General features: G+C 53.8%; 2 protein-coding genes and 1 long non-coding RNA gene across 4 annotated transcripts; 2 read left to right on the forward strand and 1 right to left on the reverse strand.

Moving 5' to 3' along the window:
• Nucleotides 1-4: 4 nt before the first annotated feature.
• Nucleotides 5-14,077, reverse strand: ZC3H4 (zinc finger CCCH-type containing 4; the record flags this gene model as incomplete). The annotated part of the gene is given in 15 exon segments (XM_080412139.1): nt 5-397; nt 882-1,133; nt 1,307-1,671; nt 1,925-2,089; nt 2,091-2,284; nt 2,443-2,552; nt 2,984-3,095; nt 3,325-3,438; nt 3,818-3,963; nt 4,093-4,189; nt 4,316-4,464; nt 5,022-5,244; nt 5,444-5,554; nt 6,209-6,428; nt 9,022-14,077. Coding segments are annotated over 15 exon segments (2,761 nt in total), but the record flags the coding sequence as incomplete, so codon positions are not given.
• A 2,087-nt stretch (nt 14,078-16,164) lies between these two features.
• SAE1 (SUMO1 activating enzyme subunit 1) lies at nt 16,165-26,259 on the forward strand. 2 transcript variants are annotated; one of them, XM_080412140.1, is made up of 9 exons: nt 16,165-16,318; nt 19,331-19,442; nt 20,169-20,342; nt 21,179-21,321; nt 21,442-21,541; nt 23,125-23,230; nt 24,186-24,330; nt 25,570-25,639; nt 26,015-26,259. In XM_080412140.1, exons 1-9 carry the CDS (start codon nt 16,218-16,220, stop codon nt 26,105-26,107), a joined length of 1,044 nt encoding a protein of 347 aa, XP_080268266.1. In that variant the 5' UTR covers nt 16,165-16,217; the 3' UTR covers nt 26,108-26,259. The 2 variants fall into 2 exon arrangements, with proteins under 2 accessions (XP_080268266.1, XP_080268267.1); XM_080412141.1 differs by having other exon boundaries at nt 23,143-23,230.
• On the forward strand, nt 23,241-24,160 carry LOC308058168. Its single transcript, XR_013925706.1, has 2 exons — nt 23,241-23,727; nt 23,818-24,160. It is a non-coding gene; the product is annotated as an uncharacterized lncRNA (long non-coding RNA).
• Nucleotides 26,260-26,636: the final 377 nt, after the last annotated feature.

Below are 26,636 nucleotides of genomic sequence, written 5' to 3' on the forward strand. Positions count from 1 at the left end.
CTGACGGGTTTATCCCGCAGAGCCCTTTCCCCTTCGTCCTCCTCGGGGAGCAGGGGGGGTTTCTGCCCACCGCCGCCAGAATGAGGAGCTTCGGGTTTGGGGACGGAGGAGGGAATGTGTCGCGCCAGCCTGGGGTCGGTGGGTCCCGAATCCCCCGGGAGAGACGGGACGGAAAGCTCTGCGTTTCGGGAAAGCCTGGGATCCCGTAAACGAGGATCGGCAGGACGACCGCTCGCTCCTGCTTGGGCTTTCTGCAGGCGGGGGTCGCTGACGCCGGGCGGGGGGCCCATTTCTCCGTGGGGCCTGCCGGAGCTTTGCTGCCGCAGGGTTTTCAGGATGGAGGTGACGCTGCTGCCACCGTCGTCTTCGTCGCTGGAGTACCAGTTACCGGTGTCGCCTGGGGAGGAAGGAGAAGAGAAAGCGGCTGAGGAAACGCTACCGGCGCACGGGCCGGCTGCGACGCCGACGGGAAGGTCCCCACGACGCGTCCCCACGACGCGTCCCCTCTCCGTGCTCCTCACATTCCCGTATCCCTGCGTTTTGCCAAAAGGGGGGGGGGGACGGGGGGACACGGCACCTGCGACGGCCTCGGCCCCCCTGTCCCCCTTTTTACGTCCCCAGGGAGCTGGGAGCTCCCCCTCTTCCTCCCGCCCGCCGTGGATTTCACAATTTAAGGCGCTAACCCACCTCCACCGCTCTTCCAACGCCGGGGCGTCCCCCCCCAGGGCGCTCAGCACCCCTAAATCATCCCCCCCCCTCCGAGCGCTCCCTCTTTTCCAGAGACCGCGTCCCTGGGTAGGTGGAAACGCGAGCGGATCCCAGTTATCCCCGCCGCCGCGCCCGGCTCTGAACGGAGGAAAACGTTCGGGTTTGCCACTTGCCTTCCTCGTTTTCACGCTCCTGCTTGCTGCTCTCGGCTAATCTCCGCGCCCGCTCCTCTTCCTCCTGCTGCTTCTGCTGGATTCTCAAGTAAAGCGCTCTCTGTGCCGACGGCATGAAGTCGGGGATGCTGCCCGGCGGTTTCGGCAAGCCGGGGGGGCCTCCTTCGCACAAGGCGTCGTGATCCAAGGCCGGATCAGGGAACATGTGCTCTCCCGGAGGCCCTTCCAGATCCTCGTAGCCGCCGTAGTCTTCTGCCGAGGAAAAACCGTCCCGTGTTATAAAAGCAAATCTCAAAAGCTGTGAAAAACAACCTGATTTTTTTTTTTTTTTTTTTTTTTTTTAATTCACAGAATCCCAGGAACAACCCATCTCCGAGCCGGCAAAAGCACCGCAATGCCCATCCTGCCAGATCCTTGGGACCTACCTGGGTCTCCCATCATGCCGTGATCCATCTCCAAACCTTCTTGCTGCTGGTAGAAGTTGTCGTAGAAGCCCTGGCCCGGCGGGCCCGGCGGCATCATGCCAGCGTGCGGGGAATCGTCAGGTCCGTAGGGCATCATGGGGGGGCCCGGACCCATGGGAGGGCCGGGATTCATCCCCGGGCCCATCGGCATGTCCGGGTGCATGTCCGGGTGCATATCCGGGTGCATGTCGGGGTGCATGTCCGGGTGCATGTCGGGGTGCATGTCTGGGTGCATGTCGGGGTGCATGTCGGGGTGCATGGGGCCGGGCATGGGGCCTGGGGGTCCTCCCGGCCCAGGGAACCTGGGGGGAGGTGGACCCGGGTGCCTGAAAAAGAAAACAAAACGGAAAAAAAAAAAAAAAAAATTTAAAATCTGCTTTAACACAGGCTCTGTGCTTCCGGAGGGCTGGACTCGGGGCGCTCCGAGCACAGCAGCGCCGGTGCCGGCCCCCAAACCGGAGAGGACCCCCCTTTTCTACGCGCTTCCCCCAACCCCAGCGGCTGCGTCGGGGCAGATCTCCTCGTCCGCCGCAAAAACCCGCCGCCCCCGTCCCTCTCCCCGGTGCCGGTGCCACCCACCTCACGCCCAGCTTCTCCGCCAGCTGCCCCGTGGGCCGCACGACGATCTCGAAGAGCGAAGGGATCTTCTTGTACATCTCCTGCTGCTGCTGCAGCTGCTGCGGCGACAGGGGCTCGTGCATGGGGGGCGGCATCTGCGGCCCCGGCGGTGGCAGCGGTGGGGGGCGGCGGGGGAGGAGGACCTCCGGGCATCGGTCGCCCGTTGGGAGACGTCGGAGCCGGTGGTCCGGGAGGGCGAGGAGGTGTGGGAAGCAAGCCCACCCCGGGGGGTGGTTTGGGGAGGGGGTTAATGCCTTGTTTCTTGAGTTCTTCTACTTCTTTCTCATCCTCCGCGCCGGCTTCCGCATCGTCCGCCAGCATCTGCCAAAAAAAAACGAGGAAGAACAATCCTTGGAGCTGCCCTGCCGACCGCCAGCGCCGCGGAAAACCTGCAGGATTGACTCCCACAAAGGAAAACCCAGGGTGACACCGTGCTCACCGCGCTCGCACACCCCCCCTGCCCCGCCCCCCCCCCGTACCTTGTCCAGAAGCTCCCGCGTCTCCTCCGTCAGCGGATCGTGAGAAAACATGCAATCATCCCCGTTGATGCAGTTGCCCGTGGTGTGGAAGAGCTTGCAAGGGAAATCCCGTATCATTTCTTAAGGAAAACGCAAACACCAGACAGGGAGCCCTTCCTGAAGCCAGGGAGGCGACGGATGCTTTTCCCTTTGGATCCCGGCTCTCGACGCGGCGCGTTTTTGCGGCCAGGACACTGAAATCGCACCCCCATCGCCACGAACGCCCCCGCTGCCCTTTCCGCTCTGTTTTCACCTCGGTGTGATGGCCACAAACCTCATTTTTTCACAGGAAAAGCGAGGCTGAGGAGGAACCCGGAGTATTACCCGCGGCCCCAGCCAGCGGAGGATCTGTTGCCCGGGGGATGGCCATTTTTTAAACCTTTTTTTTTTTTTTTTTTCCCTTTTTTTTTTTTACCCTGCCACCCCTCCCCACACCTATACGCAGGGGAAATGAGACCGATTGAAGGCTGGCTTAAGGAAACGGTAAAAAAAGAAAGGATATCATGCATGTAAGGGCAGTTCTCTGCCCTGGCGCAGTAGCCGGTGATGTAGAACTTGCACAGTTCCCGTTTCTTTGGTAGTTCGATGTCGTGACTGAAATTGCAGTGGTCGCCCTGTTTGGAAAGAAGGAGACAGGGTGTCAGCAGGGGGGAGCGCCGCCGCGTTCGTTAGCAGCCCGGAACACCCCTCGGAGGGAAAGGGAGAGGCGTCCTCTCCCCAAAATCCTTTTCGGAGGCGCGAATCCACCCCCGAAACCGCTTCAAACCCAGAGTTTCTGCTTCGGCAACGGTCCTGCGCGGGTATAAAGAGATTTCTATAAATCCTCGTGGATTATTCCCTTACCCAGGTACACCTGCCTTCCACGAAGTATTTGCAGATCACTTTCCCTTTCTTATCCGACTGCTGGTGGGGTTTGTCGTGGTCGTTCCGCCGGTAATTTCCACCACCTCCTCCGTCCTGTTGGAAGCACGTTACGTCGGTTAACGAAAACGGGAAGACAAGCAAGGGGGAGAGAAAGCCAAATTTCATCAATTTTTTTAAAAAGTGAAAGTCCGAGAGGGAACAATGCTGAGATCTGGGAGGGAAAAGGGAGGAAAAGACGAGTGTGCTGAGCCCGGCGGGCTCCTGAGCGTGGCTCGACGGAGCTGTCAGAGGGCCAGAACCCAAAACATCCATCCCTCTGAGAGACGGGATGACTTTTGTGGATCCTGGGGCAAAGCCGTTCGGCTTTTCGCTCCCGTGAAGGCTTTTTAGAAACCTGATTTACCAAGGGGGAGGGGGGAAAGGGGCGCCCCCCGCCCTGCCGCAAGCGTTAGAAAACAAAAGAGCGACTCACTCCCATGTCCTCGTCGTAGTAATCGTCGTCTTCATTCATCCCGCCGCCTTTCCCCATGCCGCTTCTGTTTCCCCCTCTGCCTCGTCCTCTGCCCATTCCTTTATTGCCTCGTCCTCTGGGGCCACGACCGCGTCCTCGATTTAAACCTGAAAGAAACCCTCTTCTTCTAATAACCTGAAATAAACCCTCTTCTTTCCTAATTTCTCTCCTGCCGTAAAACGCAGGAGAGAGCGGGAAGCAGGGAGCATCCCAGCGCAGCTCGTGACCCCGCTCACCCCGTCCGCGATTCTCCTTGCTCCTGCGGTACTGGTTCAGCTCTTTGGAGTAGTCGTCGTACTCGTCATCGCCCATGGGCTCCTCGTTATCGCAGTACTGCGAACGAGGAGGACGGGTGCTTTTAGCGAGCGGGGATGAAGGGCAGCACCCTCCCGGGCACCTCCGCGGTGAAAAAAAACCGAGTAAGCCTCTCGCCTCCGCGGTCGGAAGCCGGGTGCTTACCTCCATCTCTTCGTCATACATCTCCTCCTCTTCCTCGGGGTGGTCACCTCGGCCTCGCCCTCGGTTCCCTCGGCCCATGCCTCGGCCTCCTCTCATTCCCCCTCCTCGGCCACCTCGCCCTCGGTACCCTCGGCCGCGGCCGCGGCCACCTGGCAAGAAAAAAGGGGATGGGGTCACCCCTCGGGCAAGGAAAAATAAGTAACAACCTTTCCGTACGGATTATCAGCGGTTTCAAGCCTTGTTTCTTAGCCAATCGGGTTTTTAACTAAAAGAACAGATTTTTAAGAAACCAAATGAACGTTGTTTTTTTTTTAAAAAAACCCCAACGCTGTGTGACCACACGGGTCCGTTAGACGGATGAGTGCGCTCCAGACGGGATGATACCAGGCTTGTCACACTCCCAAACCTTCGTTTTCCTTTCAGATACAAGTTTTTGGTTTATTTTACCCGTTTTCCCCCACTTACGTGCTTTCAACACGAGGCAGGCCAACGAGAAAAACGCTTATTTACGATATTAAACGATCCACAGGGATCGGAAGCTTCCCCTCGGAGCGGAAGAGAGGAAAAGTCACTTTCCCCTGTCACAAACTAACACCCAGGGAGGGAAGTTCACCCTCGTGAAGCCTCCCGCGCGTGTCGGGCCACAGATCAGCATCACGAGCTGCGGGTTAACGAGCGTCGCGAGAGGAGGGGTGTCCGGCGGTACCTCGCCCGCGGTGAGAGCCTTCCTTCGCTCTGCGGTACTGGTTCAGCTCCTTCGCAAAGTCATCGTAATCTTCCTTCCCGAGATCTTCGTCCTCCTCCCCCTCGTACGGACAGTACTCCTCGTTCTCGTAGTCCTCGTACATGCCGTAACTCTTGCTTTCCATCTTGGAGTAGCTCTTCTTGGGCATGGGAGCGCCGTGAGAGGACGGGTACTGCTGGTGGGACTTTGGGAAAGGCAGAGAGAGGTTAGCGAAGAGGGAAGGGAATGTCTCCAGCCTAACGTCACCACGTCACTTTTCAAAAATCGTTAAAATCCCCCCGCCCCCAGATAACAACCAGGTGAAAAAGAAACAGGCTAAAGGACCGGTGGCCTGCAGATGGAGCAGGACAAGCTCGAGGAAGCACCTTCCCCGTGGTACTTACGGAGGAGTAGGGAGGGCTGTATTCCCTGTATTTTCGGTGTCCCTTTTCACCGGGACTGAAGTCCGAGTCCTCGCTGTAGTCGGAGAAGTCATCGCTGGAAGAAGCGTGGCGCTGCAAGGCAAGGCAAACCCGCCGTGCGATTTTACTACGCGTCAGCCCTGCCCCACGCTGCGGCCGCGCCTCTCCGTACAACACAACCAAGTCGCCCCCTTTGCCACCCTCTTGTTGGGTTTGTTTTTTTTTTGTTTGTTTTTTTTTTAAGGAATCCCAAATTTCGCTTAACAAAATCCTCAGCGTTCACTGAATTACAAACTGGAAGCCCGTTAACGGGTTATCTAACGAAGACAAACCTGACACGCCTCGTGTGCCCCAGAAATTCTGGGAATTTAAGTAACAAACACCCTCGATTTTGCAAATGCAGCGGCCTGCAATCCCCTTGGAGGCGAGAACGCTCGTCATTCCCTAATTTTCTTCCTGCTCTGTGTCCTCAGATGGACAAGAGGGTGCTGCAGCACTTTTATCCCGCCTGCAGGGAGATGCCCTGCTGCTGCGCTCGCTGCTCCTCGGAGGAGGGCAACAAGGAGCTGAACCCCAAGACCCCCTGCGGACCCTCCCGCCTCGCAGTTATCGTTCGGGGAAGCGCCTCTAAGGAACGGTAATCACACGAAGAGGAAGAATTCCCGGGAGACACCCGCCGGCAGCACAAGGCAGACTGGAGCTGGGATCCCAGAGGACCCGGGAAGCAAAAGCAGCGCGTTGGCTCACCTTGTGTTTGGATTTCCTTTTCTTCTTGGATCTCCTCTTCTCTTTCTCCCTCTCTTTCCGACGCTTGCGTTTCATCCGGCGATGGGCTTTCTCATCATCTGAATCGCTGTGGTGCTTCTCTCCTTTCTCCTTCCGACCCCTCTCTTGAGGTTCGGAGGGATCCTGCGCGTCCTCCCCTCCGTCGTCCTCCAGCTCCCCTTCCTCCAGCTCTCCATCCTCCCTGTAAAGCAGACAGGCGCATTAATTCCCCTTGTTCAAAAAAAAAAAAAAAAAAAGAAAAGAAAACCCCCTCTTACTACGCTCACCGGCCCGGCAGGCACTTGGCTCCCAAAGCATTCACCAAACCCCAGTTATTTTTCAATACCTGACCGCAAACAGCGATTTTACTCATCTCTGCCACCGAAATCTGCTCAAGTTTTCGCTCAGCCTGGAGTTAAACGCGGCAAAGAAGCATTTTGCAAACAACAAACCGAAGCCGCAGCGTTCCAGCACTCAACTTTCCTAGGAAATTATCGCCAACGGATTCCAAGAATGGAAATCGGGGCCGTAATAAAACATTCGGCGCGCTCCGAGAAGGGAAGTGGGCGCTTTGGTCAAAGATGCGGCCCTCTAGGAGACAGGAATAAACAGAGAAGTTGGTTTGCCAAATCTAGAGGCGTGCGCCCGATTATTTCCTCTCTCTCCACCTCACGCCACCACTCACCCACAGCTGCGGTAAAAAAAAAAAATAAATAAAGCAAACCTGACGCTCCCTCGAGAGGATCCCCCAAGCCTCGCTCGATTAAATTCGATTAAAAATTACTCGGATACGGGTTACAAGAAACTTTTCGCCACCGCGTAACGGATGAAACGCCTAACAGGGCGTGAGGTTCAGCCGGTTCCCTTGTGTTTTCCTCCTCTGATTTAAAACAAGCGCGGGGTCTCCTCCTCCATTCCCACTTCAGCTAAGCTATAATTAAAACCATAAACATCGGCTCCTTTCTATACGTCACGGTCATTCCCCAACACTTTAGGAGTGTCTAGGAGGTGGGTCTTTGACCTGCATCCCTCTGGTTGGGGTGGTTGGTTGGGGTTTTTTGTTGTGTTTTGTTTTTTTGTTTTTTTTTTTTCCAGGCTGACTTCTTTAGCACTACAATGGGAACGCGCTGTAGCTCCCAGGGAAGCCTGGAAGCTGAGATGGGATTTGTGAAAGGCAGGCAGGAGCCTCGCGGGAAAAGCTGGATCAACGATCTGACCTGTTGATAACCTCGGGTTACGTTAAAAAAAATAACAAAAAAACAACCAAGAAAAAGCGAATTATTTCCCCAAACGACAAAAAAAACCCCCAGCATTAACCATCCCTGGGGAGCATCCTGGGGTTGTTTTGGCGTCGTGGAGAGCAAAGAGCCGGCTCCAGCTGCCCGGTCCCACCCTGACGCAAAGGTTCCCTCTTGTTTTTGTTTGCATTTTAATAACAGAGCAGCTCCAAACTCAAGCTCATTGAAGCATTACTCATGAATCTCTCAAACCTGACGTGTAATTCCTAGGGAAAACACGAGTTTTAAAGGCCAGCGTCATGATTTCTGTCACAGGAACGCCGCAGCCTTCGGCAGATTCAGCGAGATCAATTTGGGAACAAGAGAAACTCACGCTCCGAAGGACCGAAACTAAACCAGCTTACGGAAATGATCAAATTACGGAGATTATAAAATACCTGTCTATCCAAATACTGAAAGCCAAGCCCTGCCAAAGCCTCTCTCCTTTTCCCTAGAGCGACAGGCTCATCAATACGTGGATTTCCAGCTAGAAATGCCACCAGGTTTACTGGATCCAGTTTCCAGCAACTTCTCGGCGAGCACAGCGGAGTGAAACACCGGCGCGGCTCACCCCGGGCCCGGGCCCGGCTGGTGGGAAGCGACGAGATGCTCTAAAGCCCCCCGCAGCCCCGTAAATCCCCTCAAACCGTAGGTCTTGGCAAAAAATTCCAATTCCCTCCGGCATCGCTCCGCTGGCATCGGCAGCGTTTACCCTCTCCCGGGATCTGGGGATGGTGCCGGCTCCCTGCCTTCCCCTCTGCCTTCGGAGAGTCGCTAACACCTTAATTGCCATTTGCAGGAGCGATAATTACCCCACGTTTTGGGTAGCACAGGTGCTTTTACCCTGCTTCCAGTGACCCTGATCCTGAGATCAAGATTTAGAGGAGACAACACCCCCGGGAGCCGCGTCCGGATGGAGAATCGCATCATTAAATGCGCTGTGGTTACAGAAACAAGGAGCAAAAAGGCTCCCGAGGACAAAGCCTTACCAATTTCAAAGATTATTTGAAAAATACCGAGACGCGGGGACAAGGTCGAAGCATCAAAACAATCGCTGAGCTGCTTAGAGGATGAATATTGATTATTTCATCGCCGTACACGTCTCCAAAAGAAGAAAAACCTGAGAAATCACGTTCACGTAGATGCTTAGGACACCAAACTGCACCTTAAGACGGGCAACAGCATCTCCTGCCATTTTTTTAACTCCGGTTCTGCCAGATTTGAGCAGGTTTGGGCCAGAACAAACCCTCTGTGGGGCCAGAAATACCCCTCAGAGAGACTGTGGGGTTTACTCAGCGCTGGGCAAGCGGTGGGAAAAGTTTTGGGCAGGTCTTAGCGAAGGACAGAGTTTGCCCGACGGTTTGCAACACAAGAAAACGAAGCTCACCGGGAACAGGGCAAGGGGGGGAGTAAGGCCGTTTGAAAAGCAACCAATTTTTTAAAAAAGAAACAACAAAAAACCCACAAAAAAACGAAAGCAATGAAAGCAATGCGGTGCATTTTCAGGGGACGGCTCACCGTGGACAGTCGTCGTGGGTACGCGGCGAAGATGCCATGTCTGTTAAGCAACTATCGGTACTGCCAAAAACACTGACTGGGGGAAAATTCTTCCCCGAATCCGCGCTCATCTCGGGTTTTCCTATCGCTCCTGCCCGCCTGATCTATAGGGGCCAGGCCACGGCGCAGCGCACATCCTCGCAGCAGGACCCACCGGCGCCGGGGACCTCAGCACCACGGCAGTGACGGCACACGGCGGTGACAACGCCTGGAAGAAAAATAAAAGCTCTTTCCAATCATCATCCTGCCATCCCGACGGGGTGGGCGCTTGGCTGGGAGGAAAAAAAAAATAAAATAGGAATAACCGTGCTACGAGGCAATTCCGCGGGGTTTTTTTGTTTGGTTTTTTTGGGGTTTTTTTTTGCTGTTCTGGCCCCAGAAGAGCAGTGCGAGAATTAAAATATTATCTTAACTTAAATAATGTTGCTTTACGCGGCTGGAACTTGGTTAAATTTGGGAATGAGCGTCACAAAGCGACACGTGAGCGGCCTAGATGGCGGATTTTACCGTCGGTTATAGCTGATACACAATCCTAACCTGATAAAAGATATCGTAGCTCCTCGCTCTTTACACCTGATGGAAACCCTGTGGAAAACACGCCCCTTGGCTCCCATCCTCAGGAAAACACAAGCGTTTTTTTTCCTATTTTTAAGAAAAAAAAGCGCTTTGCGCGCTCTCACCTGCTCTGTATACATAGGTGTGACACACATGCACCTTGGGGTAACTTCTACACACTATATATATATATTAAAAAAAAAAAAAAAAAAGGGATTTAATATCCGACCCGCTGGAAGAAACCTCCCTTTTGACAGCGGCTTTTTGCACAAGAGGTGCAGCTGACCGTGAAATCGGTCGCCCGGTGCGTGATCCGGTTTTGCCGGAGCGGATCCACGGCCACCGAGGAGGCGGGGGTTGTGTACCAAGGTAGAGCTCAGTTTCACTTCGAGGAATGCAAAGCACGGAGCGTGGAGGAGTGAAAATATTTTTTTTTTTTTTTTTTTTTTTTTTTTTTCCCCCAGCACGATGCAGCGGGAAGCGTTTGAAACTAAAAGCGCAAACGCTCTGGAAGTCACCAGATTGCAAATGGGTGTCATTTAATCTCACAATAAAGTGACGGTCCGCTTCTAATTTTACGCGATTTGAAGTGAAATGCTCGGTGGGAACCTACTCAGGATAAACACCTTCCACCTCAAGCTGATCAACCAAGAAAAGTTCGAAGTTGGTTTTAAACAACCTGATGGAGGGGGGGTGGGGGGGGTGGGCAACGATCAGACAGCAAATTAAAATCCTAAGTGTCATCAAACCTGAAAATTAACTATAAATCGACTAAGCTCGAGGGGGAGTGTTTTTTTTTTTTTTGTGAGAAAGGATCATCCTGGCCAAAAGCAACTCTCCACAACTTATTTCGGAGCAGGATTTAACTCTGGCCCCCTCCGTGGGTCCAAGACGCTGCTTCAAGTGGAATTCAGCTCTTTTTTTTAAAGGCAGGCACGTAGTTTTCGCTCGTTTCTCTGCATTTTAAAAGGTTTTCCAGCAAAAACACAAGGCCGGGCTTTTCAGAGTGCCCGCTCCGTTCAGCTAAAAGGTTATTAATCACGCAATTAACGCTTCAGCAGAAGTTTAGTGCCTCGCCACCAACTCACTCGGAGGAAACAAATCCTACCCTAGCATCACACCTGCACGCTCCACACCGGGGGAAATTATTCAGCGAGATCTCTGTTTTCTTTCACCAAAATATTCCAGAATGATCCCAAAGGAACTAAGCTCTCCTCTGGCCCGCCGGTGCGGCCGCCTCACGTTTTTATTCCAAGTGGAAAGCAAGGGAAATACATCAATCAAGAAATAAAAGAAGCATCGCTTTGAAGGCAGCGGGGCCACGCCGCCTCATCCAAACCGTGTGGACTGGAGCAGAAGTCGTTAAAATTGACCAGTTTTTTATATTTTCTAGATAGTTGGGGGTTGTTTGTGGTTTGGTTTGTTTTTTTTTTTTTTATTACGGTAAAACGTTATGTTGTGCCAACAGAGCCTTGGAGAGAGATCTCTTTAGCCCACCCCTGGCTGTAACCAGGGCAAATCCTCCTCCTGCCATCCTTATAATCCAGGTTTTTAAGCCAGGTTTATCCTAAGGAAAACTTCCAGGCGCTCTCTGGTCACAACTCAAGATTTTTTTGGGGAATGTGCTTAACTCAGCTGCTAATTCTGAACCTGCTCTCTGCTGGCAGGTTTGCTCCTTCCCTCTGCTCCCATCCAAATCCTTCTGTGAAATCCTAACGCCGAGGGCTGACGTCCTCGCCGCCACAGCATGGCTGATGCCACAGCGACGGGAGACGTCCCAGGCCTTTACAAAAAAAGAAAAAAAAAAAAAATACACTGGGGTCTGGGATTTGCTTTAGCCTTTCCTTTAACCCGGTACAACAAAGCCTCGCTCGACCCGAGGAGCCTCGGCTGAACAATTACGCCCTTAGAAAAAAAAAAAAAAAACACAACAAAACCTGTCCCTGAAAAAAAAAAAAAATTAAATCAAATGATCCTGGCGGGTGCTTTGCTTCACTATCAGAAGTTGCTCCGATTTTCCAGGGAGCTGCTGACGGCACCGATGTTAAAATGCCTGCCTGCACGTTGGCGCGATTAAAAAGGTAATTTCTAGCAAATTGTGATCACGAGAAGCAGGTCGAACCCAATTAAAAATGGGCCAGGGGAAGCAAGGCACAAGGAAAAGCCCCGAAAACAAGGAGTTTGACTCCTACCGCTAATATTTAACTATATATAAAAAAAGAAAACAAACAAACAAAAAAGAAACCCCCTCCTCGCTTTATGGAACTGGTCAACAACTTTTGTAAACTTGGCAGTACAATCCCTGAAAACTCCTGGCATTCCAACAATTCCTGGTTCTTCCATCCCCCAAAAGCGAGAAAATGAACCTAAAGTTTCCCAGCAGCCTATTTTTTTTTTTTTTTTTTTTTTTTTTTTCACTGCACCTGCCCTTTCCAACTCGTCTTGCCTGCCACGGGTGAAAAAACCGCTGATGCCAGTAGCAGCGGACAATCAAAAACCAGTTTGGATTTTTCTGGGATCAAGAGGGGAAGTATCAAGTTTAACATGTACGTACACTTGAGTAAAAGCAACGCAACAAACTTACTAAACTGAACAGATGAGGTCCCACTCTCTCTGACCTAAAAACATTCCAGCCAGACCAGTAACGTTTGCAAGCTCTGATGGTGGACTTTTGATCGAAGGGGGGGGGGGGGGGGGGAAATACCCCCGCTTTTAGGATTTGGGGGCAAAGTTAAGCCACAGAAGGCGGCCGGGACCGTAACGGTCCCATCACAAACATTCAAAAACAGTGACAAAAAGGCATAAAAGACATCACTGGCTATTGTTTTATGGGCAAACCTCTTTCTGGAATGCAATTAGATCTATAACGAAAAGCCCTCGAATTTGCTAGAACAAGTGCTTGCATTATTTTACAGTTTAAGCAGAGGTATATACTTTTTTTTTTCTTTTCTTTTTTTTTTTTTTTAGGGAATAAAGACAAGAGGGAAACAAACCACCACAGTTTCACACAACCGTATCAGTGTGCTTAGAGGAAACACTGGGGTTTTCTTCCACCCGAGAACAATGTAAGCCGGCTGAAAAGGGGCGAAAAGTGTGTGGTTTTGGGTCTCCAGGAAAAAACTAACGCCGAGAAATTCAATTAATTGGTCGGGGAGGGGGGGGGGAGAAATACCCAACACTGTGCATGGTGTTCTTACTTCGAACTGGAATTGTGTGAAGTAGCGTGAGGAACAACTTTGAGCTTTTCGTCACACACCTGATCGACAAAGGGGAAGAAAGGGGGAAGGAAAATCCGAGGACGCTAACGAGATTTGTTACAAACTGGGTGCTTGCACTGTACGTCACTACTTCAATTTCTCTAATTCTCCAACATGAGGCTGTACATGGGGATGGGGGGGGAAAAAAATGTGTGATGACATTTGGGAAACAGTGCTTGCTTTGCCACCTTTTTTTTTTTTTTTTTTTTTTTTTTCTCTCTTTTTGATACACTTCGGGAGTTGTTTACCAAAACTTTTTTTAACATCTTTTTTCTGCTTTATGGGCAAACCCGCACCCAGGGGCGGCTGGTTTACACTCAACGTAATGGAATGAGGATGGAGTTTGCAGACAAAGCAATGGATTCACTTCCTACACCTAGATGGCATCAAGGGTCAGAGTAGTATGAGTTTTACCAAGGCATCTCAGTGCTACTTCACCTGGAAACGTCACAACAGACATATTTGGGAGTAAATTGTGTGCTTTTGTGACTTTTTTTTTTCTTTTTTTTCTTTTTGTCTTTTAAACATAGACAGCGGCGGGGTGCACAACCTCTATCGGTCATTACGAAGGGAGGGGAGATATTCTGCTTGGTTTGTACACACGCACGGGACCAACTCACTGCTTACACCAAACGTACCCTGCAGAGGATCTCAGGACTTATTTGGTGGTGGGGAAGGAGGTGGGGGGGGGGGGGGGGGAGGCAGGAAAAGGTATAATTTAATTATTCAGTAAAAGAGCTTACTTACCAACCCAACCCTGCATCACATGGAAAACAAACCTCCTCAGAGACAAAGGCATGCTCACGCATAAAAGCAGCTCCCTGCACTGCACACCTGCCCTCCGAGGGAGTGGGAAGGCAGCAAACCTCGCTCTTTTTTTATCTTTTTTTTTTTTTTTTTTTTTTTCCTCTTTTTCCCCCCCCCAGACATCCACGCTTAAGCCGTTTTGGTTTTGCCTATACATTCTGGCCATAGGGTTTCGACTAAGAAAAAAAAAATAAAAATAAAATAAAGCGCTGATAGAGGAAATGGCCGAAGTTATGTCAGGGAGGGGGAAGAAGGTGCTTTACATCCATCTCAGAGGAAAGAAGGTGGGAGGTATAGATCTATCTATAGATTATTTTAAAGTTTGTAATACCTGGGAGCACTGGAGGTGAGCCTTCCTCAATGCAGGGGTGGGGGGTGGGTGACGGAGGCTGTCGCACCCCAACATCCCCCCCCCCCCCGTACCCCCAACCCTCGGTACCTTCCTAAACCCCCCCCCCCCCGCCCTACGCTCCCTGTTTTTGAGCCAAGGAATTTTTTTTTTTTTTTTTTTTTTTTTTTGGGGAAGCAGCAGGAAGACAAAAGGGGACGTTAATGAGGCCAGCGCTGCCCAGGAGAAATAACGTCATTAAAGACCTCATTAAGGACCCCCCCCCCCGCCCCTTCCCCGGGCTTTCAAAAATAAAATTAAATAAAATAAAAAAAGCAGCTAGGAGCCCCCCCACCCTCTCCCTGGCCTCCTCCAGACCCTCACTCCTCTCCCCCCCCCCCAGCACCCCCCTGTACCCCAGGCCCTGGCACTGCCCTCAGGGCCCGGCCCTCCGCAGGCCGCAGCCCCCTCCTCCTCCTCCTCCCTCGGCCTCCTGCTCTACCCAGGACCCCCCCCCCAAATATCCCCCGCTGTCCCTGCCTCTGGCCCCGCTTCCTCCTCCTCCTCGCAGCCCACCCCCCCCCTCTGGGCCCCGCTGCCCCCCCCTCCCCAAAGCCGGGCCTACCCCCCCCCCCCCCCCCGCCTCAGGCCTGCGCCCTGGCTCCCCGCTCACCTCAGGCCTCGGGCCCCCCCCCCTCCCCGCCGCCCCCGGCCTCCCCCACCGGTCGCCCCGCGTCTCCCACCCCCCCCCCAAACCTGGTCCGGCGAGCCGGACAGACAGAGACAGACAGACAGAGAGGCTCTCGGGAGAGGCGGTTACTGGACCTTTCGTCGGGCCGTGGTGGTGTTGGAGCGGCGGCGGCGGCCGGGGAGGCTGCAGCTGCCGCTGTCGTGGTGGTGGCAGGACGGAGAAGGGGGGGTGGAGTGCGGGCTGGGGGGGAAGCAGCGGCGGCGGGGGGGACACTCGGCTCTCCACGGCCATGGGCAAGAGGGACGGGGGGGCGAACAGGGGGGCACAGTCACTGTACAGCGCGGGGGTCGGCTTGGCTCGGCACGGCCCGGCCCGGCTTATCCGCCCGCCCGCCCCGCGCTCCACGGGCAGGCACACAAAATGGCGCCCGCCGGCACGCAGCCGCGCCGAGGCAGCGCCCCGCACGGAGGCCGGAAAACGCCGAACGGGGACGGAAAACGCCGAGCGAGGCCGGAAAACGCCGAGCGGGGGGACGGAAAACGCCGAACGGGGACGGAAAATGCCGAGCGCGTCCGGAAAACGCCGAACGGGAACGGAAAACGCCGAGCGGGTGTAATAAGAAACTAAAGTTAATTTGCTGGTCAAAGGGTTTTTTAACAAAAGGAATGACCTTGCCGCAACAGATTTGAGAATGTTTTGTCTGGTGAGAAAAGAGTTAACCGTTAACCATGCGGCTGGAGATGTACCTCCTCAAGGCCAATGTTAAACCATAATCCCATGTTACTATGACAACCTTTGTCTTCGTCGAGACTTTAGTGTAAAAGGAGTTCAGTTTTGTAACGTACAGCTTCTTGCTACGGGACTGAGAGCGTAACTGTTTGCTTAAACCGGCCTTGAAGTTGAGAATAATGTTACTTGTCGGAATTTGCGAGCCTGGATGGAGCTGCGACTCCTCGGCCGCCCAGCGCTGGTTTTTGGTTGGTTTTTTTTTTTTTTTTCTTTCCTGCCTTAATAAATACTTAGTGAATTTATTTCGGAATCTAGCTATTTCGATTTCAACTATAACACGGGGACGGAAAATGCCGAGCGCATTCCCCCCCCCCCCCCCCCCCTCCTTTTCCCCATCGAAAGGTGCCGGAGGTTGCCGAAGGTGAACGGGGGGGGGCGGTGGCGGGAACGCCCGAAAAGTGCCGAAGAGGTGAGGCGGGGACGAGTCCATTCGAGCGGGAGGGAGGGGGGGGTGCGGCGGTGCAGGCGCAACCGGGCGCCCGCTGGGGGACGGGGTCCCCAGGCCGAGCGATGCGGCCTCACTTTTTTTGCGATGGAACGGAGGAGAGAAAAAAAAAAAAACAAACCACTCGGGGTCCTCCACCGTCGTGGGGCCGCCGGTGCCCTCCGGGGGGAGAGGCGGATCCCCCCCCCCCCCACGTACCCGGTGGACGTGGAGCAGTGGCGGGAGGCGCGCGGCGTTGGCGCGGGCCGCCCGGGGGCGCTGCGCGGGCGCTGAGGAGGCGGCGGGATGGTGGAGAAGGAGGAGGGCGGCCCCGGCGGCATCAGCGAGGAGGAGGCGGCACAATATGACCGGCAGATCCGGCTGTGGGGGCTCGAGGCCCAGAAACGGTCAGTGGGCCTGGGGAACTGCGGGGGAAGATGGAGGGGGGACCTCTGGGTGGCCGAGGGGGGCGCTTCTGGGGGCCCTTGCGGCCCGTGGGGGACCCGGTAGGAGGTTTTGGGGGGCCTCCAGAGCCTCGGAGAAGCTCCTGGTGGCCTTGGAGTGGTTTATTGGGGTCCCTTAGGGGCCTGGAGAGGCTTCTGAGGGCCTCCAAGGTCTCTGAGGGACCCTGTAGGAGGTTGTGGGGGCCCTCCAGGGCCTTGGAGAAGCTCCTGGTGGCCTTGGAGTGGTTTTTGGGGTCCCTTAGAGGCCTGGAGGGGCTTTGGGGGCTTCCAAGGCCTGTGAGGGACCCGGTAGGAGGTTGTGGGGGCCCTCCAGGGCCTCGGAGAAGCTCCTGGTGGCCTTGGAGTGGTTTATTGGGGTCCCTTAGAGGCCCGGAGGGGCTTTGGGGGCTTCCAAGGCCTGTAAGGGACCCGGTAGGAGGTTGTGGGGGCCCTCCAGAGCCTCGGAGAAGCTTCTGGTGGCCTTGTCGTGGTTTATTGGGGTCCCTTAGGGGCCTGGAGGGGCTTTGGGGACCTTAGAGGTTGTGGGAGCCCTATAGGGCCAGGGGGAGCCTTGGAGAAGCTTCTGGTGGCCTTGGAGTGGTTTATTGGGGTCCCTTAGGGGCCTGGAGGGGCTTTGGGGGCTTCCAAGGCCTGTGAGGGACCCGGTAGGAGGTTGTGGGGGCCCTCCAGGGCCTCGGAGAAGCTCTTGGTGGCCTTGGAGTGGTTTATTGGGGTCCCTTAGGGGCCTGGGGAGGCTTCTGAGGGCCTCCAAGGCCTGTGAGGGACCCTGTAGGAGGTTGTGGGGGCCCTCCAGAGCCTTGGAGAAGCTTCTGGTGGCCTTGGAGTGGTTTATTGGGGTCCCTTAGGGGCCTGGAGGGGCTTTGGTGACCTTAGAGGTTGTGGGAGCCCTATAGGGCCAGGGGGAGCCTTGGAGAAGCTTCTGGTGGCCTTGGAGTGGTTTATTGGGGTCCCTTGGAAGCCCCCAAAGCCCCTCCAGGCCCCTAAGGCCTGTGAGGGACCCGGTAGGAGGTTGTGGGGGCCCTCCAGGGCCTCGGAGAGGCTTCTGGTGGCCTTGGAGTGGTTTATTGGGGTCCTTTAGGGGCCTGGAGAGGCTGCTGAGGGCCTCCAAGGTCTCTGAGGGACCCTGTAGGAAGTTGTGGGGGCCGTTTAGGGCCTTGGAGAAGCTTCTGGTGGCCTTGGAGTGGTTTATTGGGGTCCCTTAGGGGCCTGAAGGGGCTTTGGGGGCCTTAGAGGTTGTGGGAGCCCTATAGGGCCGGGGGGAGCCTCGGAGAAGCTTCTGGTGGCCTTGGAGTGGTTTATTGGGGTCCCTCAGGGGCCTGGAGGGGCTTTGGGGGCTTCCAAGGCCTGTGAGGGACCCGGTAGGAGGTTGTGGGGGCCCTCCAGAGCCTTGGAGAAGCTTCTGGTGGCCTTGGAGTGGTTTATTGGGGTCCCTTGGAAGCCCCCAAAGCCCCTCCAGGCCCCTAAGGCCTGTGAGGGACCCTGTAGGAGGTTGTGGGGGCCCTCCAGAGCCTTGGAGAAGCTCCTGGTGGCCTTGGAGTGGTTTATTGGGGTCCCTCAGGGGCCTGGAGGGGCTTTGGGGGCTTTCAGGGCCTGTGAGGGACCCGGTAGGAGGTTGTGGGGGCCCTCCAGGGCCTCGGAGAAGCTTCTGGTGGCCTTGGATTGGTTTATTGGGGTCCCTTAGGGGCCTGGAGGGGCTTCTGAGGGCCTCCAAGGTCTCTGAGGGACCCTGTAGGAGGTTGTGGGGGCCCTATCGGGCTGAGGGGAAGCATATGGGGGTCTTGAAGTGGCTTGTGGGGGTCCCTTTAGGGGGTCTGGAGGGGCTCTGGGGGCCCTGCAGCTTGTGAGGGACCCTGTAGGAGGTTGTGGGGGGCCTAGAGAAGCCCTGCAGTGTGAGGGGGGGTGTCTTTTAGGCACTCGTGGGGGGCTCTGGGGGGGGGGCCTGCAGTGTTTGGGCGGGGGAGGGGGCTTGGAGGAGCTTGTGGGGGGTTCTGTAGGGCCTTGGAGGGTCCTGCAACGTGAGGAGGAGATTGTAGGAGCTGCTCTCACCACCAATTCCTGAGTCTTCCCTGCTGGAAACCCTCTTGCTCAGCCCCTCTTTTCTCTATAAGCCTTTTTTTTTTTTTTTTTTCCCCAGCTTTCCTTTTATTTTTTGTGGTCCTTTTCTACAACCTGTCCAGATTTCCGCTCGTTTCCAGTTTCTCAAGTGCTCCCTGGGAAGCAGCGATGGGGTTCGTTTGGGAGGAGGCAACAACCCCAAAACGTGAAGACGAATGCAGCGATGTTGCTGGATGCAGACAAAAATGAGCTTGAAAATAATTCTAAAAAAAAAAAAAACAAAACCAAAAAATCCAGGAATCTCTCTGTTTAACAGCCCAGTGCTGAGTAAACTTGATTTTGTCAGAAAACCGATATAGACTAATCGACAACAGAGCGCTGGGGAAGGGGGGGAAATAGTGAAATGATAAAAGGCGAGGAAAACACACCAGCCAGCTATTCAGAAAACTGAAAAACTTGCGTGCAGTTTTGTGCTGGAATAAATATACAAAAAAAAGTGTTAATTCCTCATTAATTATAATTTATCCAAGCCTCGGGGCAGCTCCCTCAGGCCCTTTTTGGGGGGGTGCTCTTAGGAGCGTGTGTTGTAGTGAACCTCCATCCTCCCCCACCCCGTCTGCTGGAAAGTGGCGCAAGACTTCAGCGTTATTCCCTCTTCCAAAGCTGCAAACGCTCTTTTTTTTTTTTCCTGTGAATTTTCCCAAATTACGCACTTCTGACAGCCAGCGTGTTTCTCTCTTTGCTTCCAAATCGTGTTAAACCTGCTTTTTCCCAGGCAGGGATGTCGAGGAGCACGGCTTTCCTGTCGGGTCATGTTTATCCGCCGTGTTTTCCCTCTGAGCGCTCATTCCCCTTTGCTCCAGCCGAGCTGTTAACGTTGACTGAGTGTTTTTGCCACAGGTTACGAGCTTCCCGGGTGCTGCTGGTGGGGATGAAGGGGCTGGGAGCAGAAGTGGCAAAGAATCTCATCTTGGCAGGAGTCAAAGGCTTGACTATGCTGGACCATCAGCAGGTGAGGAGCGTGCAGCTCTGGTTAGCAAAGCTCCCGAACGCTCCCCGTGCGGTACGGTGCCGGTGCTGGAGGATTTGCTCGCTGCAGTCGTCGGGGTGGCGGTGAAATGCCGGGCTGTGCTCCTCCCCAGCCTTCTCCCAAGCTGGGGGGCTGAACCGCAGCCTCCTCTGGCCCTTTCTGTACATCCTGGGGTGCTGCACCCCACCGAGAAGCCACCTTATTTCTGGGGACACCTGGCTTTTGGCACGAGCAGCTTTCCACCCATCCCTCTCCCGTCTGTCTCCGTCGGGACAGCCCCTTCCCGTGTTTATCTGGGGCTGGCAGGCGCGTGGGAGATAGATGTGGGGCTCAAAACTCCTGCCACGAGTCTCCTGCACCCCGAGACCCCCCTAAACAGACTCTGGGGTGGGTGTGAATTCCCTGAGCTTGGAGCTTTGGTGTTCCCGACACCAGCGCGGCCTCTGGGTCACAGCGTGGCGTCTCCTTGGGCGCAAGAGGGAGCTGCGAGCTCAGGAGCGGGGAGAAGTGAGCTGTGAAGCTGCGGGGGATCAAAAAAGCGACGCAAAATAGCCAGAGATTTATTTTTTTTCCTCCTCCTGTTCTCTCCCGGGGAGGATGGCACCGCTTAGCTGTTCCCTTCCAGGCGTGATTCCCGTTGTAATTCTCCCCCGGGGGCTTTTCCCGACTCCGTGGGAAGGCTCACGTCCCCCTTTTCTCCCGCTCCAGGTTTCCGCAGAGGACACGCGAGCTCAGTTCCTCATCCCCGCCGGTTCCTTGGGCCGCAACAGAGCTGAGGCCTCCCTGGAGCGGGCGCAGAACCTCAATCCCATGGTGGACGTCAAAGCTGACGCCGAGAGCGTGGAGAGCAAGCCCGAAGAATTCTTCACCCAGTTCGATGCAGTACGTGCGGCGGGGGGAGAGAAAGGTCGGAGGAGAAGGGGCTTGCTGACTTACTCCTAAACCTCCTCGCTAATTGCTTTTTTTTTTTTTTTTTTTTTTTTTTTAAATTCTGGTGGCGTTAGCATTGAGGCCACCGACGCTCTTGGTGTGAATTTTCGCGCCGCGGTTGCAGGTTTTGCTGCCTGATGGTTGGCAAATGGCATCTGTTCCCCTTCTGGCCTCCTCAGTAGGTTGCATCGGGCAGCCTGTGTTTTTTGGTTTGGTTTTGTTGTGTGTTTTTTTTTTTTTTTTTTTTCTGGGTGTGATGGGGCTGGTGGTTGTAGGAACCGCAGCCAAAGCGGCTTCCCAGCTCAGCGTTCCTGCCGGATGGGTGAAAAATCCAGCAGCGGCTCTGGAAGTGAGGGGATGGGGAATGTATCCCGGGTTTTGTAGCTCCCGTGGATCGGGATCCCCTCTTGTGGGAAGGTAAAGCGCTGATTCTAACAGCGCAGCCCCGCGGGAGCTACCCCAGGGTACGTATCCTGCTCCGCTCTCGGGATCGACAGGCCCCGAGTTGTAAAAATATCCATATTTATCTTCGTCCCCCCCAATTCCCACCCAAATTATCCGGAAATGGGATGCTGTATCCTCTGTCCTCCTAATTATCCCTGGAGCGAAAGCTGCTGGAATTAACCCATGTGACGAGGGGAGAAAATTGATAATTACCCTGAGCGCTGTGCCCTGCTGTGAAGGAAACGGCAAATCTACCTGGAACCTTCCCCGCCGCCCCGGGGAAAACCTAAAAACCCCACGAGGAGGGCGATGGAGGGGTAAACATCCAAATTTCTGCCCCCCAGGTCTGCCTAACCTGCTGCTCCCGGGACGTGATGGTGAAAGTGGACCAGATTTGCCACAAAAACAGCGTCAAGTTTTTCACCGGCGACGTTTTCGGCTACCACGGCTATATGTTTGCCGACCTCGGGGAACACGAATTTGTGGAGTGAGTCAGGGGGGAAAGGGGATCCTGGTGATTTTGAAATCTTTCGAAATCTTGAAGGGCTGAGCAGCTCCGACCAGGGTTGCAGTTTTTCAAAGCAAATTTTGTGGTTTTCCTCCCTAGAGAGAAAACCAAGGTTGCCAAAGTCAGCCCGGGCGTGGAAGACGGGCCAGATACCAAAAAAGCCAAACTGGACTCGTCGGAGACGACGATGGTGAAAAAGGTGAGGGGGTAGAAAACCTCTGAGACGCAAAATGTGTGTCGGTTTGGCCAAGGGTGAGCCAGAGGGGTTTTTCCAGCGGCGCTGCGGTGTTTTCAGCCGCGGCAGGGTGACACTTCCCACCTTCCCAAGGAAATTCTGGTGTCCCACCAGCTGGATCCTCGCTCCCTGTGAAGCGAGATGCTCCCGGTGCTTCCTTTAGGCCATGTCATCTCAAAAAAGCTTTTTTAGGGACAACCCCCCCACCCCCCCGCCAAAACTCCCACCTCCCTGCTGGTTTTTTTTTTTTTTTTTTTTCCTCTGTGGTTGTACTGGTGTAAAGCGCTTTTATACTGGTTTTGATGGGGGAAGGGGAGTTTTAACAGCCTTAACCAGGAGGGTTCCGGCTTTTTGTATGTCAGCGAGGCCATAAAAGCTGCATTGTCGCTGCCGTCAGAGAGTCGAGCTGCTCTAAAGTGGAACTCCTGAAGGTTTTCCCTGTCTTGAGAGGTGGTGTCGGGGGGGAAATCTGCTCCAAAGCAAAACCTTTTCACATTTAAATCCCTCCAGCCTGGGCATTGTTTTGGTCTCCCAGCTGGAAAATGAACGGAGGAGTGGAAATCCCCCTCGACTTCATCTGGCTATGAGGAGAATGTGAGCTGAGCCAGCAGATTAACGCCCTTTTGTGTCCCTTTCGTGTCCCTTTCACTCCCCCCCCTCCATCCCTCGGAGGGTGCAGCTTCCCCTCGGAAGGTCCCGGAATATTCCCCAGATGCCAACTGAACCAGCTGTCACCCTGCCGTGATGGGGGGGGGGGGGCGGCAATTCCGCGCGTTCGGATACAGCAAATTCCTCCAGATCCGTTTCTGGGATGCCAGGAGAGGGCCGGGGCTGTGCCAAGCCTTTCCCCGGATCCCTGTGGGAACAGGGGGGCTTCATGTCAGGGAAAAGTTTAAAACTTCCTTTTTAATCCCTCTGAAATTCAGAATAATTTTTCTTTTTGGTTCCGAACATCCCAAAAAACTTTTCTTTTTGGTTCCGAACGCCCTGAAAAACTTTTCTTTTTGGCTCTGAACATCCCAAATAACTTTTCTTTTGGGTTCCGAATGCCCCGAATAAGAAACTTTTCTTTTGGGTTCCGAACGCCCCGAATAATAAACTTTTCTTTTGGGTTACGAACGCCCCGAATAATAAACTTTTCTTTTGGGTTCCCAACGCCCCGAATAACAAACTTTTCTTTTGGGTTCCCAACGCCCCGAATTGATGCTCAGCAAACCCCACCCCAGCTGAAGCTCTGACTCAGCGGGCAATTAGCGTTACCTGAAAAATGTTTTAATTAGGAGAGCGGCTCGCTGAGCCGTCCTCCCGTTGGGTTAAGCTTTGCGGATTTACGCCCGGATCCGGGCCGCCCTAGGTGGGAAAAACCGATTCTTTTCCCTTCGCCACGTGACGAAGACGAGGAGAAAGCGGCTTTTTCGCGGCCGCTGGCTGAGTGACCTCTGGAAAGGGACTGTCATAGCCCAGGGAAAGGGGGGGGACGCGCCGGCTGGGATGGGGGTGGCAAAGGACCCCCCCCCTCCCTGAATCCCGTCTCTTTCCCCCCGCAGCGGGTGGTTTTCTGCCAGCTGAAGGAAGCCCTGGCCGTCAACTGGAGCGGGGAGAAGGCAAAGGCGGCGCTGAAACGTACCACCCCGGATTATTTCCTCCTGCAAGGTAACTCCCTGCCTCCCCAATTCCCGCTGCTTTTCCCCGCCAGCATCGGGAATTTCGGTTCTGGTCGGCAGGCCAGGCGCGCGCTTCCCAAGATCTGCTGCAGCGATGCTCCCTGCGGTGAAAACCAGTTTGCCATTAATTTTTTGGTTGCGTTGAGGTGGTTTTGTTTGGGTTTTTTTGTTGTTCCACGGTTTTAACAGCAGGGTGAAAACCAGTTTGCCATTAATTTTTTTGGTGGCGTTGAGGTGTTTTGGTTTTTTTTGTTCCACGGTTTTAACAGCGGGGTGAAAACCAGTTTGCCATTAATTTTTTTGGTGGCGTTGAGTTGTTTTGGTTTTTCTTGTTCCACGATTTTAACAGTGGGGTGAAAACCAATTTACCATTAATTTTTTTGGTGGCGTTGAGGTGTTTTTGTTTGTTTGTTTGTTTTTTTTGTTCCACGGTTTTAACAGCGGGGTGAAAACCAGTTTGCCACTAATTTTTTTGGTGGCGTTGAGGTGGTTTTGTTTGTTTTTTTTTTTTTTGTTCCATGGTTTTAACAGCGGGGTGAAAACCAGTTTGCCATTAATTTTTTTGGTGGCGTTGAGGTGGTTTTGTTTTTTTTTTTTTTTTTTTGTTGTTCCACGGTTTTAACAGCGGGAAGTTAAAAAATACCTGGATGATTGGAAACGGCCTTTTCCCTGGCGTGGATGTGTCCTGCCGAGGGATCCGGGGAAAAGCTTGAGCCACCCGGAGCGTTTCGGAGCTTCCCTCGGGAGGAGCTGGGAGCACTGGGTGGCCGCAGGAACTTTCCCAAACCCGCTTGGTGGTCGCTTCCGTGGATTTTTGAAGGCTTAACCGAGGAGCTCCCAAAACGCGGAGCCGCAGCTTCTCCCAAATTTGCCGGTAGAGCCGCGTGGCGAAGCAGGGTGACTCCTCTCCCTTTTTTTTATTTTTTTTATTTTTTTTTCCCGAGTTCTGTTGAAGTTCCGGACGGATAACGGCCGGGATCCTTCCCCCCAAAACTACACCCAGGACTCGAAGCTGCTGCTCCAGATCCGCCAGGACATTCTGGAAGCGTTGGGCGTCGGCGCCGACCTGCTGCCGGATGAATTTGTCAGGTGTGACGGGGAGCCGAGCGCGTCCCCCGTATTTTTTAGCCCCGTTATTGCCCCTTTCCCACCGGATCGCTCCAGCAAACTCCCCATTTCACCACAAACCTCCCCGGGATGACGACGGTGGTGACCTGAACCGCCGTTTGCCCCGGGTGTCCTTGGGTTTTTTTTGGGGTTTTTTGTGGGTTTTTTGGTTTTTTTTTCCCCTGGGTCACCCTCACCGGGGATTAACGGGAGGTTCATCACCTTCCCCAAGGTCTCCGGTGCCGTGAGCTTGACGCCAGGCCAGGAACGATCCTGAACAATCCCCACCGGGACCTTGGGATCGTGGCAGCGGAGGGAAATCGCCGCAAGGGCGCGGGGGGGGGGGCGGCGGGGGGGTGGGGGGGAAGCTGAATCCTGGTCTCAACCCCCCGGGAGGGTCCCGCTCGCCCTCCCCGGGCCTTGCCGGCGTGTCGCCACACGCTGCCCACCGGGAATGGGGGGAATGTGCCGCGGGGAGGGACGCAGCGCCGACATGTTGAGGGCATTTTTATTTTTGTATTTTTATATATTATTTTTATATTTATTTTTTAATCTATCTTTGTATATATTATCTTTATATTTATTTTTTATTTATTTTTATACTCTTATATAATTTTTATATTTGTTTTTTTATTTTTATATTTGTTTTTTTATTTTTATATTTGTTTTTTATTTTTATATTTGTTTTTTATTTTTATATTTGTTTTTTATTTTTATATTTGTTTTTTATTTATTTTTATATTTTTATATAATTCTTATATTTGGTTTTTACTTTTATGCTTTTGGTTTTTACTTTTATGCTTTTGGTTTTTACTTTTATGCTTTTGGTTTTTACTTTTATGCTTTTGGTTTTTACTTTACTTTTATGCTTTTGGTTTTTACTTTTATGCTTTTTTAATATTTATTTTTATGCTTTTTATTTTTGTTTTTAATTTTATATTTACTTTTAAAATTTTTTGTTCTTACATTTTTTGTTTTATTTTGATCTTTATATTTATTTTTATATTTATTTTTATCAGGGTGGCACGAAGCAGGCGGCAGGGTGGGGGAAAGGCGGCGGTGGCACGGCCCCATCACCACCAGCTCCTTTTTGGGGGGGGCAAAACCTTGGGGTTTTAGTGAAGCCCAAGAAGTTTTTTTTTTTTTTTTTTTGGGTGGGGGGTGTGGGGGTGGAAACTGTAAAATCTCCGGGATTTGCCGTTAAATTTCGCTCCCTTCCAGCTACTGCTTCTCCGAAATGGCTCCCGTCTGCGCCGTGGTTGGAGGCGTCCTGGGCCAGGAGGTGGTCAAGGTAGCGGCTGCTTTTTTTTTTTTTTTTTTTTTTTGGGGGGGGGGGAGGGGATTCAGCATATTTGTGTGTGGGGGGGTGGCGTGATATACACTTTTTGCCCCCCCAAACCCCCCTCCTTCCCCACTTGAGGCACCCCTCTGTGGTTTGTTGGTTTTTTTTTTTTGGGGGGGGGGGGGGGGGGGGGGGGGGGGGGAATTGTGCCAAAATCCCTGTGGCTGATGCCCCCCACCCCCCCCCCAGATCCGTGTCCCGCCCCGTGCCGGGTTTTATTTTTCCATCGACGGGGCGACCCCCGACTCACCGCTAACCAAATTTTCCCTGTGTGTGTCCCCCCCCCGCCCCGTGTCCGTGTGTCGTGTTCCCCCCCCCGCCCAGGCCCTGTCCCAGCGTGACCCCCCCCACAACAACTTCTTCTTCTTTGACGGCATCAAAGGCAACGGGATCGTGGAGTGTCTGGGCCCCGGCTGAGCCCGGGAGGGGACGGGGGGTGTCCAGCCCCCCCCCCCCCCAATTTGACTTTTAGGGGGTGGGTGGGATGGTGAACCGCCCCCTCCCCCCCGGGGTAATGGGCTACATCTGGGGTGCAGCTGACACCCCAGGGGGGGGCTCTGTGGGGTTTTTTTGGGGGGTGGGTTGTTGGTTTTTTGTTGTGGTTTTTGTTTTTTTTGGGTTGTTTTTTTTTTTGAGTTAATAAAACTTATTTCTAAAAGTGGTTTATTTTGGAGCTCGCTGGAACAGGGCAGCAGGGGAAGGTCTGAGCTAAGGCCAGACCCCCCCCAAACCCTGTGGACCCCCTAAACCCTGCACCCCCAAACCATATGGACCCCCTAAACCCTGCACCCCCAAACCATATGGACCCCCTAAACCCTGCACCCCCAAACCATATGGACACCCAAACTCTGCACCCCTAAACCCTGTGGACCCCCCAGACCCCCTGGACTCTCCAAACTCTGCGCCCCCAAACCCTGTGGACCCCCCTGGACTCTCCAAACTCTGC

Source organism: Falco punctatus (assembly GCF_963210335.1).
Source record: "Falco punctatus genome assembly, contig: scaffold_279, whole genome shotgun sequence".
Taxonomy (NCBI): Eukaryota; Metazoa; Chordata; class Aves; order Falconiformes; family Falconidae; genus Falco; species Falco punctatus.

Excerpts from the sequence above, each read along its gene's own strand:
- SAE1 (XM_080412140.1), top strand. The coding sequence starts at position 16,218 with ATGGTGGAGAAGGAGGAGGGCGGCCCCGGCGGCATCAGCGAGGAGGAG. Across the intron at positions 21,542-23,124 it reads AGACGACGATGGTGAAAAAG|CGGGTGGTTTTCTGCCAGCT; the intron begins GTGAGGGGGTAG and ends TTCCCCCCGCAG. Across the intron at positions 25,640-26,014 it reads TGGGCCAGGAGGTGGTCAAG|GCCCTGTCCCAGCGTGACCC; the intron begins GTAGCGGCTGCT and ends CCCCCCGCCCAG.